Source organism: Diabrotica virgifera, chromosome 10, assembly GCF_917563875.1.
Source record: "Diabrotica virgifera virgifera chromosome 10, PGI_DIABVI_V3a".
NCBI lineage: Eukaryota > Metazoa > Arthropoda > Insecta > Coleoptera > Chrysomelidae > Diabrotica > Diabrotica virgifera.
Window position 1 is genome coordinate 42,079,695 of NC_065452.1, and position 16,378 is coordinate 42,096,072.

The window sequence follows — 16,378 nt, forward strand, 5'->3', positions numbered from 1 at the left end:
AAATAATTAAATAACGCCTCCTAGCTTGCATATTACTTATTAGGCTATTTCGAAAATAAGACACTTACGTTGACGAAAAAGAGCTGTTTTCAACAAGATCAAGTATGCAAAATTAAATTTAGCAGAACTCACCCCCACCGCTTATTTGCAAAGGTAGACTTAAACTTGTGAAATCAAATATGCGCAGAATTTTATGAATAATACGATGATTGGATTTCCAGTGCCCTTTCATTAGGTAAATTTTGTAAAATTTGGATTTTTTAATTTTTAATATTCTATAACGCCCTCTAGCGGTGGACCTACAATTATGAAAATAATTTCCAGGCTTTTCCCAAAGCAAATTTTGGTATAAATATTGAACGTACTATAAACGGTTATAACGTAAATAGCTGTACTATCAACGGTTCATGAGATATAGTCGAGAGCCATTCTTATTGGGACACCCGGTACATGAGCAACAGTAGTGACGACAGTATTTACATGTCTTTAAGTGGAAAATTGTGGATCATTTGCAATTCTTAAAATCGCCATTTTTCCACTAATTCTATAAATAAAAGAAGGCAGTATCTAAAGTAGAAGCCACAGTTATAATGCAGTGCAGGTAGCATAGGCGGAGTCATAGGCACAGTCTTACCGGAGAACGGTCGACCATGTTGCCGGTTTGCCCCGAGCGGTACATTAGGACCGGATTTGAGAACCATAGCACTAGAATATACGCGCACACAACAATTGCCTACGGTTGTATACACGCACCTACAATAGTGCCGACATAAGCGGCATCCATGCGCGTCGTAAGACTAACACTGCATTCTAACTCTGGCGGCTTTTACATTAGTAGAATACCATCACCTATTTAAAGAGATTAAGAAGCACCACTCAAAGTGTAGGTCACGTGGTTTGAAAACCACCAATAAATTTGTAATTTACCACGCGATCTACAGCTCGATCGCGATGAAAACAATTTTGTTCTGGTATCGACATCGCTGAAAACCGCGATGATATGTCACGAGGGTGAATGGGTGAAACATCATTAGTATATGCGATCTCAAAAGAAAATGAGGGCTTCTTTTGACATCGATATAGCCACCGCGACCTCCACCGCGCAGATCCATGTATCTTCGGTATGTCCATACCCTAAGACAATGTGTTCGTTGTACCATGTAAAGACACAGCACAGACCAATAATTTGTCCTTCCAGCGCGGCAATCAGATACGAAATTGTTCCTTTCAAGAAAAGGTTGAACTTTACTAAAGCAAAATGGGAAAAATTCTCTGAAGCATTGGATCAAGAAGTTTCCCAGCTAGAACATTGCCCTGATTCATACGATATATTTGTAGAAATCGTAAAGCAAGTATCACGGAAATTTATCCCTAGAGGTTGTCGAACTGAGTACATAGCGGGGCTCAATGTAGAATCTAAATCCCTACTTAAAAGATATGAACAGCTATATGAAGAAGACCCTTTTTCGGAAGCAACAATACCGGCTGGGGAGGAAATGTTATATGCGATATCCGCCAACAGAACCGAAAGTTGGTGCAAGCTGGTCACGAGTCTGGACATGAAACAAAACAACAGACGTGCCTGGAAGCTAATTCGGAATCTTGGCAACGATCCCGCTGCTCCGGCAGTCATGACAGAAGTCACACCCGATCAGATAGCCCATCGTCTTCTAATGAAAGGTAAGACGACATCAAAAAAGAACAAGGTGAGAGCTCAACGGAATATCGACGAAGAAAGAGATGTTCTAGGTACCTCTTTTTGTCTAGAGGAGATGAGAGGCGCGATCCTCCAAATGAAAGATAATAAAGCGGCTGGCCTGGACGACATACGAACAGAAAAAATAAAAAAAATTGGACTAAAAACCGTAGAGTGGCTCGTAAAAATGATGAATTGCTGCATTCGTACATTAAAAATCCCCAAAATCTGAAGGAAAGCTAAAGTGGTATCCCTCTTGAAATCAGAGAAGGATCCGGCGGATGCAAAGAGTTTTACACCTGTCTCTCTTTTGTGCCACCTTTTCAAGGCATTTGAAAGAATGATACTGAACCGGATCGCTGAATATATGGAGACTAAAATTATTCCAGAACAAGCAGGATTCAGACCCGGAAAGTGCTGCTGCAGTCAAATTCTTAATTTCACCCAACATATTGAAGATGGTTTTGAACGGAAAGAAATAACAGGAGTAGCGTTCATAGGCCTAACTGCCGCCTATGACACAGTTAACCATCAACGGCTACTCGCAAAACTCTACGAAACTACAAAGGATTTCCGACTAACAAGGTTAGTGAAATGTCTCCTCCAGAATAGACGCTTCTGCGTAACGCTCCAGTCCAAGAACAGTCGATGGACGGACCAAAAAAATAGGCTACCACAGGGAAGTGTCCTCGCGCCGATTCTATACAACATATATACCAACGATCAACCCACACACCAACAATCAAGGCAATTTATTTACGCTGATGATACAGCTGTGGCAGCTCTGAGAAGAACCTTCAATAAAGTCTAAGTGAAACTGACAGATGCCCTGGGAGACTTAGCTCTATACTACGATAAAAACCATCTGAAACCCAATCCCACAAAAACCCAGGTGTATGCTTTCCACCTTAGAAACAAGCATGCCCGAAGGCCGCTGGAGGTGGAATGGCGTGGTCAGGTGCTGGAACACAACGAGACGCCAAAATACCTTGGCGTCCGTCTGGATAAAACTCTGTCTTACCGATACCACTGTTAAGATGTAAAGAAGAAAGCAAATGCCAGAAATAATATCATCTGCAAGCTAACTAATACAAAATGGGGAGCACAGCCACACACTCTACGCACTTCTGCCTTAGCATTATGTTTTTCGGCAGCGGAGTTTGGAGCACCAGTATGGGCAAACTCTGCTCAGGCAAAGAACGTCGACGTGGCTCTAAATGAAACGGCTCGTATAATATCGGGTTGCCTGAAACCGACACCTATCGAAGAAGTATACCATTGCTGGGATTGCTCCGCCACTTATCAGGAGGAAGGTCACGTCAGAGGTAGAACGAAAAAAGCAGGAGACGGACCGAAGACACCCCTTATATGACCACCAAACTCAGCCAAGCAGACTAAGATCTCGAAAAAGCTTCCTGAAAACATCCCCGAAGCGCCAGAGACTCGCCGAATACACCTATGGCAAGCGTCTACTACCGCGACACATTTTCCTTCCTCAGAGGAAATGGCTGCTGGACACAATTTACCGTATCCGACTTGAAAAGCGCTAAACAGACTAAGAACCGGTGTTTCAGGTTGTGCTAGTAACCTGAAAAAATGGGGATACCAGGAGGACGATACCTGCGACTGTGGCGCGGTTTAGACCAGCCGGCATCTACTATCATGCACATAGATGAGAGAGACCTGCACAGAAGGAGACTTAATTATAGCAAATGACAGGGCCATCTATGTGGCCAACCTTTGGAAATACAGAATTTAAAGATGTTGGTGTTCCGGACACGGAAAGTAAGAAGGCAAGTATCCACTATGTTCGCGAACCTCTTGCGCTCCGCGCTCCCTACAACTGCTCCCATAAATACGGCCTGTGCTCCTCTACATATAAACCGCCACCGATTGAAGCGCCAAGGCGGAGCGCGCACCGTTGCACGGTCCGGAAGCGCGAACTTATCCACTATGTGGAGCAGATGTAGGAGCACAAGAGGAGCGCGAACATAGTGGATACGTGCCTTAAGATATCAAAGTTTTTATATAGATTTCCGATCAGTGTGGCACTCTCTTTTCGGTGAGGATTTGCCACAATTTCTTCCAACTTATCAAACCTAAGCCTTTGCTGTAGATTAGCCACCAACAAAACTACGAAATAAGTTCGACCCCCTAGGTGGTAAAAGTAGTGAAAAGATGATGAAGAAGAATTTCCGTTACCTTTCAAAGATCAGTCGTACGTTTAATTTTGCTCTCCAGGGTCCAGGGATGAAGTTTCTATATCTGTATGTTTCTGTCTTTTTAATTAATTAATTTTTCTGAAGGTTTTTCCTTCACACTATCGCGTATTTTATGTCAAAAGAATATTAGTGTTTTTAAAAACACGATTGGAAATATTTTTTTTTAATACTTATCTATAATTAAGCGCAGATTTTAACAAAAAAAAACAGCTTACCAACGACATAAAGGAATCCAAATTGCGTCTTAGCAATTACAGTATTGATTTGACACATATAACGACCTTTATCTTCCTCTTGGACATTGTTAATATGAAGGAACCAAGTGCGATGCTTGTCGTGGGTGACGCTTATCCGTGGATTCCTCGTTATGACGTGAGTGTTTACTGCCAAGATTGCTGATTGCTCAAAATGCATCCAAGCAACCTGCAACAAAACAAACGATCATTTGAGATATCTACACACAAAGACATATACAGGGTGTTTGGCAAAGAATGGGCCATGGCTTAACCTTAGATTCCTGAGGTTAAAATAGGTCGATATAAGCTAACTTACCTTAGTACAAAAGTTGATAATAACCGAAATACAGGGTGTCAAAGTTAAACTTTTATTTTATTTATTTTTAAATATTTCCTGACATGCATGGGACAACAACACGAAATTTGGTGTGTGGTGCTGGTACTGTACACCCTAATAAATTATGTTGAACAAACGTTTCTGGCTACTACCAGAGGCGTACGACGGAGAAACGTGAATGGTTGACCCTTTTCAAATTCTACGCACTGGCGCAATTGCTATTTTAGTGCAATTCTTTGATTCTCCAATACTTTCTATGTAAAAACATGCTCTTCATTTGTAACGATAAAGCCATTAGTTTTCGAGATATTTGAAGCTAAAAACGAACATTATTAATCAAAATAAGCGTGCCTTTTCATTTTTAACTTCAAATATCTCGAAAACTAATTATTTTATCGTTACGAATGAAGAGTATATTATTTGCACAGAAGGTATTGGAGAATCTAAAAATTACGCTAAAATAGCAGTTTCATCAGTGGCGTAGAGTTTGGGAAGGGTCAACCATTCACTTTCCCCTGTCGTACGACTCTGGTATTAACCACAAACGATTATTTAACATACTTTAGTAGGGTGTACAGTACCTACACTTTCTGCCAAGTACCATAAGGATATATCAAATAGTTTTATAGTACCGGGCACACATCATGCCTAAAGTTTTAAATAAAGAATAAATTATTAAAAAAAAGAATACTTTAAAAGAATTTGACATATCCGTGTGATACGTGTGATACTTGATACTCATCTCCTAAAATTGTTCCTAAAGGTAATCCATACGAGAATTTACAAGCTATGTGAAAGTCAACTTTCGCCCAACCAGTTCGGGATCATAAATGCTGTTGGTACGAGAGGGGCTTTGTTTTCAATACAAGTCTTATTCCAGAGATGCAGAGACGTAAACTGCGACGTATACGCATGTCTGGTTGATTACGAGAAGGCGTTTGATCGAGTACATCACGCCAAGATTATGCAAATATTAAAAAAAGCAGGAATTAACAACCAAGATCCGAAAATAATTAGAAACCTTTATTGGAATCAGACTGCAAACCTCAGAGTTGCCGGGGAACTCACCGAATATGTCAAAATCATGCGTGGAGTGAGGCAAGGTTGCATTTTGTCCCCCCTAATTTTCAATCTTTACTCTGAAAGAATATTTATCGAAGCTTTGCACGAAACTGAAAAAGGTATTCTAATAAACGGGTACCGGCTAAATAATATCAGGTATGTAGATGACACCATAGTATTTGCGGACAACCTAGAAGACCTACAAATACTCATGGACAAAATCACGTATTACAGTCAGCAATATGGACTCAATATAAACGTAAAGAAAACAAAGCTTATGATCGTCAGCAAGAAAAGATAACAGAAGGTCAACTCTATATCAACCAACCCCCTGTAGAAAGAGTGAGGCACTACAACTACCTCGGCACCATAATAAATGAAGAATGGACCAATAACCAAGAAATCAGAGCGCGCATCGGAAAAGCTAGATCAATCTTCAACCATACGGGGGTGTTTTTCAAGAGCCACAACCTTTCTCTTGGTATAAAAGTAAGAATGCTGAGATGTTACGTCTTCTCTGTCCTTTTTTGTGGTGTTGAATCATGGACCTTGAACGAGAATATGTGCCGAAAGTTGGAAGCATTTAAGATGTGGCTATATCGGAGAATTCTTGAAATTCCATGGACTGCTAGGGTCACAAATGAGGAGGTTCTTAGAAGAATGGGGAAGAACCGAGAAATAATAACCACCATCAAATCTCGAAAGTTGGAATACTTTGGACACATTATGCGAAATGAATCCAGATATACCCTCCTACAAGCCATCCTGCAAGGAAAAATATTTGGAAAGCGAGGTCCAGGAAGAAGAAGAACATCCTGGTTAAAAAACCTCAGAACCTGGTTCAACACAACATCTGTGCAGCTTTTCCGCGTTGCTGCAGATAAGGTGAAGATTGCCATGATGATGGCCAACATTCGTCACGGATAGGCACATCAAGAAGAAGAAGTGTGACACTTGGCAGAAAGTGTAGGCACTGTACATCCTACTAAATTATGTTAAATAATCGTTTCTCTCTACTACCAGAGGCGTAAGACAGGGGAAAGTGAATGGCTGATCCTTCCCAAATTCTACGCCACTGATAAAACTGCTATTTTAGCATAATTTTTAGATTCTGCAATACTTTCTATGCAAATAATTTACTCTTCATTCGTAACGATAAAGTCATTAGTTTTCGAGATATTTGAAGATAAAAATGAAAAGGCACACTTACTTTAATTAATGTATTATGCTCCTTCGTTTTTAGCTTCAAATATCTCGAAAAATATTGGCTTTATCGTTACAAATGAAGAGCGTATTTTTTACAAAGAAAGTATTGGAGAATCAAAAAATTGCACTAAAATAGTAATTGCGCCAGTGGCGTAGAATTTGGGAAGGGCCAACCATTCACGTTCCCCCGTCGTACGCCTCTGGTAGTAGCCAGAAACGTTTGTTTAGCATAATTTAGTAGATTGTACAATACCAGTACCACTTACCAAATTTCGTGTTGTTGTCCCATGCCTGTCAGGTTATATTCAAAAATAAATAAATTAAAAGTTTAGCTTTGACACCCTGTATTTCGGTTATTATCAACTTTTTTACTAAGGTAAGTTAGCCTAAATCGACCTATTTTAACCTCAGGAATCTAGGGTTAAGCTATGGCCCATTCTTTACTAAACACACACAGAATTGGAAAAAAGCATTTCTTTAATTTTTTATGTAAATTAAAGTACACACAGCGAGACGGCGAAAACTTAACATGCGTTCCCAAAATAAATGAATAACATGTGAGCATATTTCCACATTTCATGATCGACGCAATAACGGAAATTTCATATTTTGATGATCTATAAAGTTAAATTGATTTTCAGATCTCTTCTTCTTCTAGTTCCATGATTTTGTTAACAGCAGCTCTGAATAATCATTAGTCGATTTTCCGTAACATTTTATTGGATTTTTATTTTAGGGTTTTAGGTTTTAAACCAGGTCTGGTTTATTTTGTTGTATATTAGATCGTGAAGGTCTTCTCCACAATTAGCCAGCATTAGCCAGACATATCTAATATTGTTCCTTGTTAAATCATTTACAATAATACCTTTTATTGTCTCGATTAATGCTTCCTTAAATATTTCTTCTGATAAAAGAGTAAGGGCGTGAGTATACAGCCTGGTCCCACTCCACTTATTATTTTTACTTCATCCGACAGTTCCGGTTAAACTTTGATATTCTTGATACTTGATGCCAGTATAGATTTGTAATTACTCGTAAATTGTTATCTTCCCATCCAGCTGTTTTAATATGTCTAGCATTTTGTAATGTCGAACCTTGTCAAGAACCTTTTCAAAATCGATTCAAAATAGACCAATTAGTAACCTTGTTTCTTATTTCTGTTTGCTTGTTTCTCTGATTCTGTCGATGAGCAATACTTTGGTTTTCTGTATATTTATTTTCAATCCATATTCAGTACTCACTGTGCCCAGGTTATTCATAATTTGTTCGAGTTCTTTTGACCAAGACGCCAATATAAAAGTGGCATCAACATAACGCAGGTTTTTGATTTTTATTCCTCTTATAGTTATCCCACCTTGCCATTCCTCAAAAACTTGACGCATAATGTGTTCACCATATACAGGGTGTCCCGAGAAGATTGGTCATAAATTATACCACACATTCTGGGGTCAAAAACTAACATACCTATATACAATAGTGCACACAAAAAAAGTTACAGCGCTTTAAAGTTACAAAATTAAAATCAATTTTTTTTATGTATAGAAAACTATTAGAGATTTTTTATTGAAAATGGACATGTGTCATTATTATGGCACCATAATTAAAAAAAAAAAATTAAAATGAAATTTGTGCACCCCATACAAATTTTATGGCGGTTTTGTTCCCTTTTTTGTGTACGTTCCAATTAATTTATTATTGTGGTACCATTAGTTAAACACAACATTTTTAAAACTTTTTTGCCTCTTAGTATTTTTTCGATAAGCCAGTTTTTATCGAGCTGCGGCTTCTTTTTTCATATATTTTCATAAAAATTTTATGGGGGTTTTGTTCCTTTAAACCCCCCAAATGTTTGTGTACGTTCCAATTAAACTATTATTGTGGTACCATTAGTTAAACATAGTGTTTTAAAACTTTTTTGCCTCTAAGTCTTTTTTTGATAAGTCACATTTTATCGAGATGTGGCTTCTTTTTCAAAATACACCTAAAAATGTAAATTATAAATACATTTTCAGATTATTAACAGGTGTCTATAATCGTACTTAACCATATACAAATATGTGGTGGATTCGAAAATTATTCAAAATATCTCGATAAACACTGGCTTATCGAAAAAGTACGAAGAGGCAAAAAAGTTTTAAAAACATTGTGTTTAATTAATGGTGCCACAATAATAATTTAATTGGAACGTACACAAAAGTTTGGGGGGGTTTAAGGGAACAAAACCCCCATAATATTTTTATGGGGTGCACAAATTTTATTTTAATTTTTTTTGAGATTTTGCTACCATAAGACTAAGATTTTGCTACATGTCCATTTTCAATAAAAAATCTCTAAGAGTTTTCGATATATGAAAAAAAAATCGATTTTCATTTTGTAACTTCAAAGGGCTGTAACTTTTTTTTGTGCACTATTGTATATAGGTAAGTGAGGTACAATCAACCTATTTTTGACTCCAGAATCTGTGGTATAATTTATGACCAATCTTTTCGGGACACCCTGTATATTTTTATACAGAGAGAGTGTGTAATTTGGAATAAATTCAATATCTCAAATACTAATTGTTTTTTTTTTAAATGCTCAGACCAGTCGATTAGTATTTCAAATTGTCCTTTTTGACATAAAATAATAATGTATACAGGGTGTCCCAATTTGGAGATATGACGTCATCGTTGATTTTCTTAAATGGCAACACTGTCATTTTGATAGCTATTTTGATAGGGTGTGTAAAGTTATACACAAATGGAAAATATCAAATTTTTATTCTCTACCATTTACAAGATAATAGAAAGTAACAAAGTTATGTCTGTAATTTGGAATAAATTCAATAATTAAAATAATAATTGTGTTTTTTTGAAAAATGCTCAGACCCGTCGATTAGTATTTCAAATTGTCATTTTTGGCATACAATAATATTGTATACAGGGTGTCCCAATTTAGAGATACGACGTCATCGTTGATTTTCTTAAATAACAACACTGTCATTTTGACAGCTATTTTAATAGGATGTGTAAAATTATACACAAATGCAAAATTTCAAGTTGTTATTCCCGACCATTTACAAGGTAATAAAAAATAACAAAGTTATAAAAACAAGTAATCAAATAATAATTCGATTTAATTAATTAATTCGATCGTCAATGGTCAACGTTATGAGCATTTGCTTATTTGAAAAAATTAAATTCAATTATTATTTGATTACTTCTTTTTCATACCTTTGTTATTTTTATTATCTTGTAAATGGTATAGAATAAAAATTTGAAATTTTGCAGTTGTGTATAACTTTACACACCCTATCAAAATAGCTATCAAAATGACAGTGTTGCCATTTAAGAAAATCAACGATGACGTCATATCTCTAAATTGGGACACCCTATATACATTATTATTATATGTCAAAAATGACAATTTAAAATACTAATCGACAGGTCTGAGCATTTTTCAAAAAAACAATTAGTATTATAATTATTAAATTTTTTCCAAATTACAGACATAACTTTATTATTTTCTATTATCCTGTAAATTTTAGGGAATAAAAATTTGATATTTTGCAGTTGTGTATAACTTTACACACCCTATCAAAATAGCTATCAAAATGACAGTGTTGCCATTTAATAAAATTAACGATGACGTCATATCTCTAAATTGGGACAAACTGTATACATTATTATTGTACGTCAAAAATGACAATTTGAAATGCTAATAGACGGATCTGGGAATTTTTCAAAAAAAAATTAGTATTTGAGATATTGAATTTATTCCAAATTACAGACTCTCTCTGTATAATTTTTATGGGAAAAATTTAGAAAATTAATTTAGGCCAGAGACCACGAGATCATAGATTTTCATCGCCCTGTATATGACGAAAAATTGTAAATAGTATAATTTAGATAGTAAACAGTGTTTCGCGGAAAGTAAAAATCGTTAGTGGTTTGTTAATGGTTCTCTGAACGGACTTATACAATTATGCGGTAGGATTAGAACGTACATTTATTTCGCTTAGAAGTTAACAATAGGACGTTTACAAATACTTCTTAGAAGGAGAGACGATCAACAGAAAAGTTGAGTTTTAGAATATAAGGTTTTTTGTTTGGCATGTAGAAAAACAAGAGTAATTTTGTTGTCTCCTGGAATTTGATAAAACGGAAAAGTTGTATACAAAAATAATCTGTTCTTAAGAAATGAAAGTATGGATTTAATGTGTAGAGACGACGTTTTGTGATTGGCGGAGAAAGACGTATGGAGGGGAAGAGAGTGTTGAGTCTGAGTTAGGAGGAGAAAAAAAATTCACTATGTAATGAATATCTGGAGAGAGCAGTGAAAAGTGAAAAGTGGGTTTAAAGTGGTGAACCTTGGCGTCCGTGTAAGCAGAATCGTGTTGAAACGAAATCGTTGATCGAGTTGAAAAGTTAAATCTCCTTGTGTCCGAAGAGATTCCTGTTTCTGTCTAGAACGAGTAGTCGGTTGGTATCAATTTGCACAAGATATCGAGCAGAGAGAAAACGGAGGAGAGATTTCGAGCGAGTCCTGTTGTTTGTTTGTGAAGCAGTTTGGATGAGAGGGATTGTTCGCAGCATCCTAGGAGCACGTGTGAGAGAATCGAGGACTACACAATCCATGAGAAGAAGTAAAGAAGAAAAAAAAGGCTAGTCAGATTATTTGTGAAACGGAGAGAGTTTTTTTATATCGCATACCATATTTGGTTCGATAGCATAATTTAGTCATTCCTAAATTCAAAGAAGAAATAAGTAATCTATTTAAAAGGAGAAAAGTAAATAATTGATGGATTCGACCGTTACTTGATGGAAGTTCATTTTATCTCACAATAAAACACTGAAAAACGTTTGTTTTCTATACTTCCACAAAATTTATTACAACTATGTTATTACTACAGCTGTTTCGGCAAAGTGCCTTTCTCAAGTGATATATTTTACAATGTGTTTGCCTTTTTAAGTCTTTAACTGAAGAGGTTGAGGAGTGGGGAACTGTTTGTCTCAAGTTGGTCATTCAGAATTATATCTGTATTTTTCAATTTATTAATTTCCATTGATTCTAAAAGTGATAGCTTAAGGCCTTTATTTTGAATATGTAGAATTTGAAACTCTTCATTGAAAGAATGATTATGATCTAGAAGGTGAAGTGCGTATGTAGAAGTGTCTGTTTTCCTATTGTTGAAAGCCCTTTTGTGTTCTGCTATCCGTTTGTCAAAAGTTCTGCCAGTTTGACCGATGTAAGTTTTCGGACAGTCACCACAAGTTAGTTTGTACACACCACTCTGTAGTTGCTTTCTCTTTAGGCTTTTATTGTTTTTAATATGTTTGCTTAAGTTGTTGTTAGTTCTGAAAGCTGGTGTTATTCCTTTCTTTTTTATGTATCTGGCTATTTTTGTTGTTATTTTGCCAGTGTATGTGAGAGAGCAGAAGGTACTGGGTTCTTTCTGTGGTGGTGGATACACTAATTTCAAGGCTTTCTTATGGAGTTTTTGGTTTAAAATGTTGTTAACTGTTTGTTCGTTATAGCCATTGTTTACTGCTATTTGTCTAATGATATTTAGTTCTGTCTCGAAGTTATTTTTTGTCATAGGAATTTCTGTCAGTCTATGTATCATGCTATGGTAGGCTGCTAATTTGTGTTGTGTAGGATGGGATGATGAATTGTGTATAGTTGTGTCAGTATGGGTAGGTTTATGATATACGGAGAACTCATGTTTGTTGTGTAGTCTGGTAATCGTTACATCTAGAAAGTTTATGGAATTATTCTGTTCTGTTTCTATTGTGAACTCAATATTACTATGAAGTGAATTAATATATGATATAAAATGGTCAAGTTGTCTGTTAGTTCCTGTAAAGCAGACTAATATGTCATCCACGTATCTCCACCAATATAAGAACTGTTTAAATACGGGGTGCTTAGAAATTGTTGTTTCAAGTTGGTTCATAAATATATCTGATAGTAATGGGCTTAGAGGATTACCCATAATAAGTCCTGCACTGTTGTTTGTGTAAATTTGATTATTGAATTAAAAATAGTCTTGATTTATGCAAATTTCAAGAAGGTGTAAAATTTCAGATGCAATGATCGGATTTGTACTATTATGTTCTAAAAGGTTTTTAACTAAAACAAAAGTTTCTGTAGGAGGAACACTGGGAAAAAGATTTTTTACGTCAAATGAAATTAGTCTGGAGTTGTTGGGCAATTGAAAATGTTGTATTTTATTAACTAGTTCTAGTGTATTTTTTACGGTGAATTTAGGTGAAAATTTAGTGTATTCTGTAATAATATCTGACAGTTTTTTTGAAAGTTTATATGACGGAGCTGTATAAAAAGAAACTACAGTCTTATTGGGTGGTCAGGTGGTAAGACCCCATTTTAACAGTCCCCGTTTCAGCGGTTCTCGATTCCACCGACCCTTTTCAGCAGTCCCCGGTTCAGCGGTACCCATTTCAGCAGTCCCCGTTTCGGCGGTTCTCGATTCCACCGACCCGTTTCAGCGGCGTTTGGTTCTGCAGCATGCCGTTTGAGAGGCATCGTTCAGGAAAATGAGTAAAAACAGGACCCTGTTGGGGACAGTAGTTTTAACAATAAAAAATGAATTTTATAAAATAAACAATAAATTGTCCCAAAATAACCCTATATATAGCTTTGCAAGTGCATAAAAAGTAGGGTAATATGGTAAATAATTTGCAAAAAATTTGATGTTTTATTTACGTATTTTCAAAATAATACTACATTATGCAACGAGCATTTTTAATGATGGTCATTTATGATGCCAGTATGAAAAATACGACAAGCCTGGAAGAAGAAGAGAAAAAAATGTTTCAATCGCGCTGCAGTCATTCTTGACGAAGTTGAGTTAGGTGATTTATTTAAAGAAATAAATACACTTTGTAGAAGATGAACTATAACTTGCAAAGAAGCAATTTGTAAGTTGTAGACGTTGACTAGAATAATCAAATTAAAATTCATGAACATTCTTTTATTTTTAATTTTTGTACTCAATTATATAAATTTATTCAAATAAATTACTATTAAAACGAATGCAGAAATTTAATTCTAATTATTGAACTTACACATACATCATTAAATAATGCAAAAATATAATTTATACTTATTAGATGCTTACCTAGACAAATATTTATAGATTCATCTAATAAAATTATAATAAAACAAAAATTACTTTATTAGTAAAAAATTACTTTATTAAGGCAGTATCAAATTAGAAAGAATTATGTATTGCATTAATTTATAATTATTATAGAATTTATCTAACTAATATACTTTATTTAATAAAATTTACAGATTCCTTACAAAATAATAATAATAATTGTAAAATTCAATAACTTTTATAATAAATGTAATCAATTTACTTTTCAGGGATTTTCCGTTATTTTAAAGGGTCCTTACTTTTTATTATTTCACTGCATATACAATCCATAAATTGGATTATAAAATGTAGATTCTTATATAAAATCTGTTCAATTTTCACCTATTAATATTTGTAAACAATTGAAATATGATTTATTAAAAACCAAATGTTAACTTGATTTCTACTGGTCATATAAAACTATTTTTTTCTTTTTTAATGTATATGTTTTATTATATATTTATCTTAATAATATACTTTATTTAATGAAATTTACAGAATTCTTACGAAATAATTGTAAAATTCAATAATTAAAAAAAAATGTAATCAATTGATTTTTCCATGATTTTCCATCATTTTAAAGGGTCACAACTTTTTATTATTTCACTGCATAGGCAGTTCATAAACTGGATCATAAAATGTAGATTCTCATATACAATCTGTTCAATGTTCAGCTCTTAGTTTGTATGAACAACGGAAATATGATTTATTAAAAAATAAATGATAACTTGATTTCTGTTTGTCATATAAAATTATTTTTTCTTTTTTTATATGACTTTTTTCATCAGCTTTTCATTGAGCCTACATGCAAGCACGGAACATAAAACATATCTAGGTTATTCTAATTGTTTATAAGCTAAAAACAGTTTTTTTAATAACAGTTTCAATAAAATGTTAAAATTTTTTTAATACGTCTTAAAATTAAAGTCTCAAGTAATCGACTGCGATCTGCTAAATATCTCACAGAGTCACTGTAGGGCAAGAACAGTTGTATAAACAATTGCTCTCTGGGATAAACAAATTGAATAACTTATAAACTATTTGGTCGATCTGGTTGAAATTTAGCACACTTAAATAACTCATTAATTGACATAATTTAAAGTCATTTAATTTTACGTCATTGTGCAAAAAATAAAGTTATTAATATTTATAATTTACTGCAAAAATGAGGGTTTTTTGCAATTATCTCGGTCAATTGTTTATATATTACAATATGCTTACCACCAAATTAAAGAACTTTTTAAGATCTACATTTATTTGAAACATTTTTCTCTAAAATGTACAAGAAACGTTTTATTGTCAAAAAACTGCTTTTTTCATTCTTTACAATTGTTAAAAAAAAAAAACAAAATCAGCTGTACGTCGTCACGGAATTATCATCAGTTATCCCTCACCTACCGTTTAAAACTTTGAAAACCCTGTAGAACATCTCTACGTGAAATCGATGATTTTTTTACCTATTAACTGGGATATATACCAGATACTTAGATATTACCTGTATATTTTCAAACAAGAATAGGTTAAAATAATATCCTACAATAAAACTAATTACTTATCATTGTCATATTATTATTTTCTTATTGAGACCGCTCTATTGGGGACCGCGTTTATGGGGACCGCTGAATTGGGTACCGCTGAATCGGGGTACCGCTGAAACGGGGACCGCTGTATTGAGACCGCTCAATCGGGGACCGCGCTTATGGGGACCACTGAATAGGGGTGAAACCGGTCAGGTTTGTGTAGTTTAATAAAAGAGTATAATTTAGGGGGTTGTGGGTTCATAATATTAAGGTATTCCTGTTCTGTTGGATTTAGTATTGATTTTGAATTTTCAATGGCTAGTTTAATTTGTTTTCGGTATTTTTCTGTGGGGTCTTTGTTTAGTGTTATACTATTTTGGTTATTTAAAAATTCTATTGTTTTGTTATTATAGTCACTTTTATCGATAGCAATAGTAGTGTTACCTTTGTCTGCTTTTGTAAATATTATGTCATGTTTTATTGATTTATTTTTAATTGAAACGGCTATTTGGTTTTCTTTGTAACAGGAATTATTAGTTTCACTACCTACATCGGTAATAGATTTTGCAATGATGCTTTTTTCTCTGTTCTTGGCAGTTTTATTTAACGCTACTTCACATTCTACACCTAAATATTCTAAATTTTTTTGATTATTATGTTGAGGCAAGTTATGTTTGAATCCTTTCTCTAAAAGTTCTATCTCACTATTATTGAATTTGGTATCTGTTAAGTTTATAAATCTATTGAAAAAAGTATGATTTGAAAAATTTTTTGTATAATGAGTATTGAGTTTTTTACTATTGCAAATTAGATTATTTAGTTTTTTACATTGTGTATTATATTTTTTATTCCAGTACAGGAAACGAGATAATAGTTGTTTATTTTAAGGTATGTCATTCAGAATTACATTATAGATTAGATAATATAGAATTTGACATCCTAGACTCTAACGTAAGAA

General features: G+C 34.5%; 1 protein-coding gene across 1 annotated transcript in view; it reads right to left on the reverse strand.

Annotated features, from left to right (window-relative positions):
• The window catches only part of LOC126893421 (neurotrimin-like), a 792,502-nt gene that overhangs the window by 176,046 nt on the left and 600,078 nt on the right, over positions 1-16,378 (reverse strand). The window contains exon 3 of the mRNA XM_050663588.1: positions 4,134-4,341. Coding sequence (XP_050519545.1) covers positions 4,134-4,341 — 208 coding nt within the window. The remainder of the gene's footprint in view (positions 1-4,133; positions 4,342-16,378) is intronic.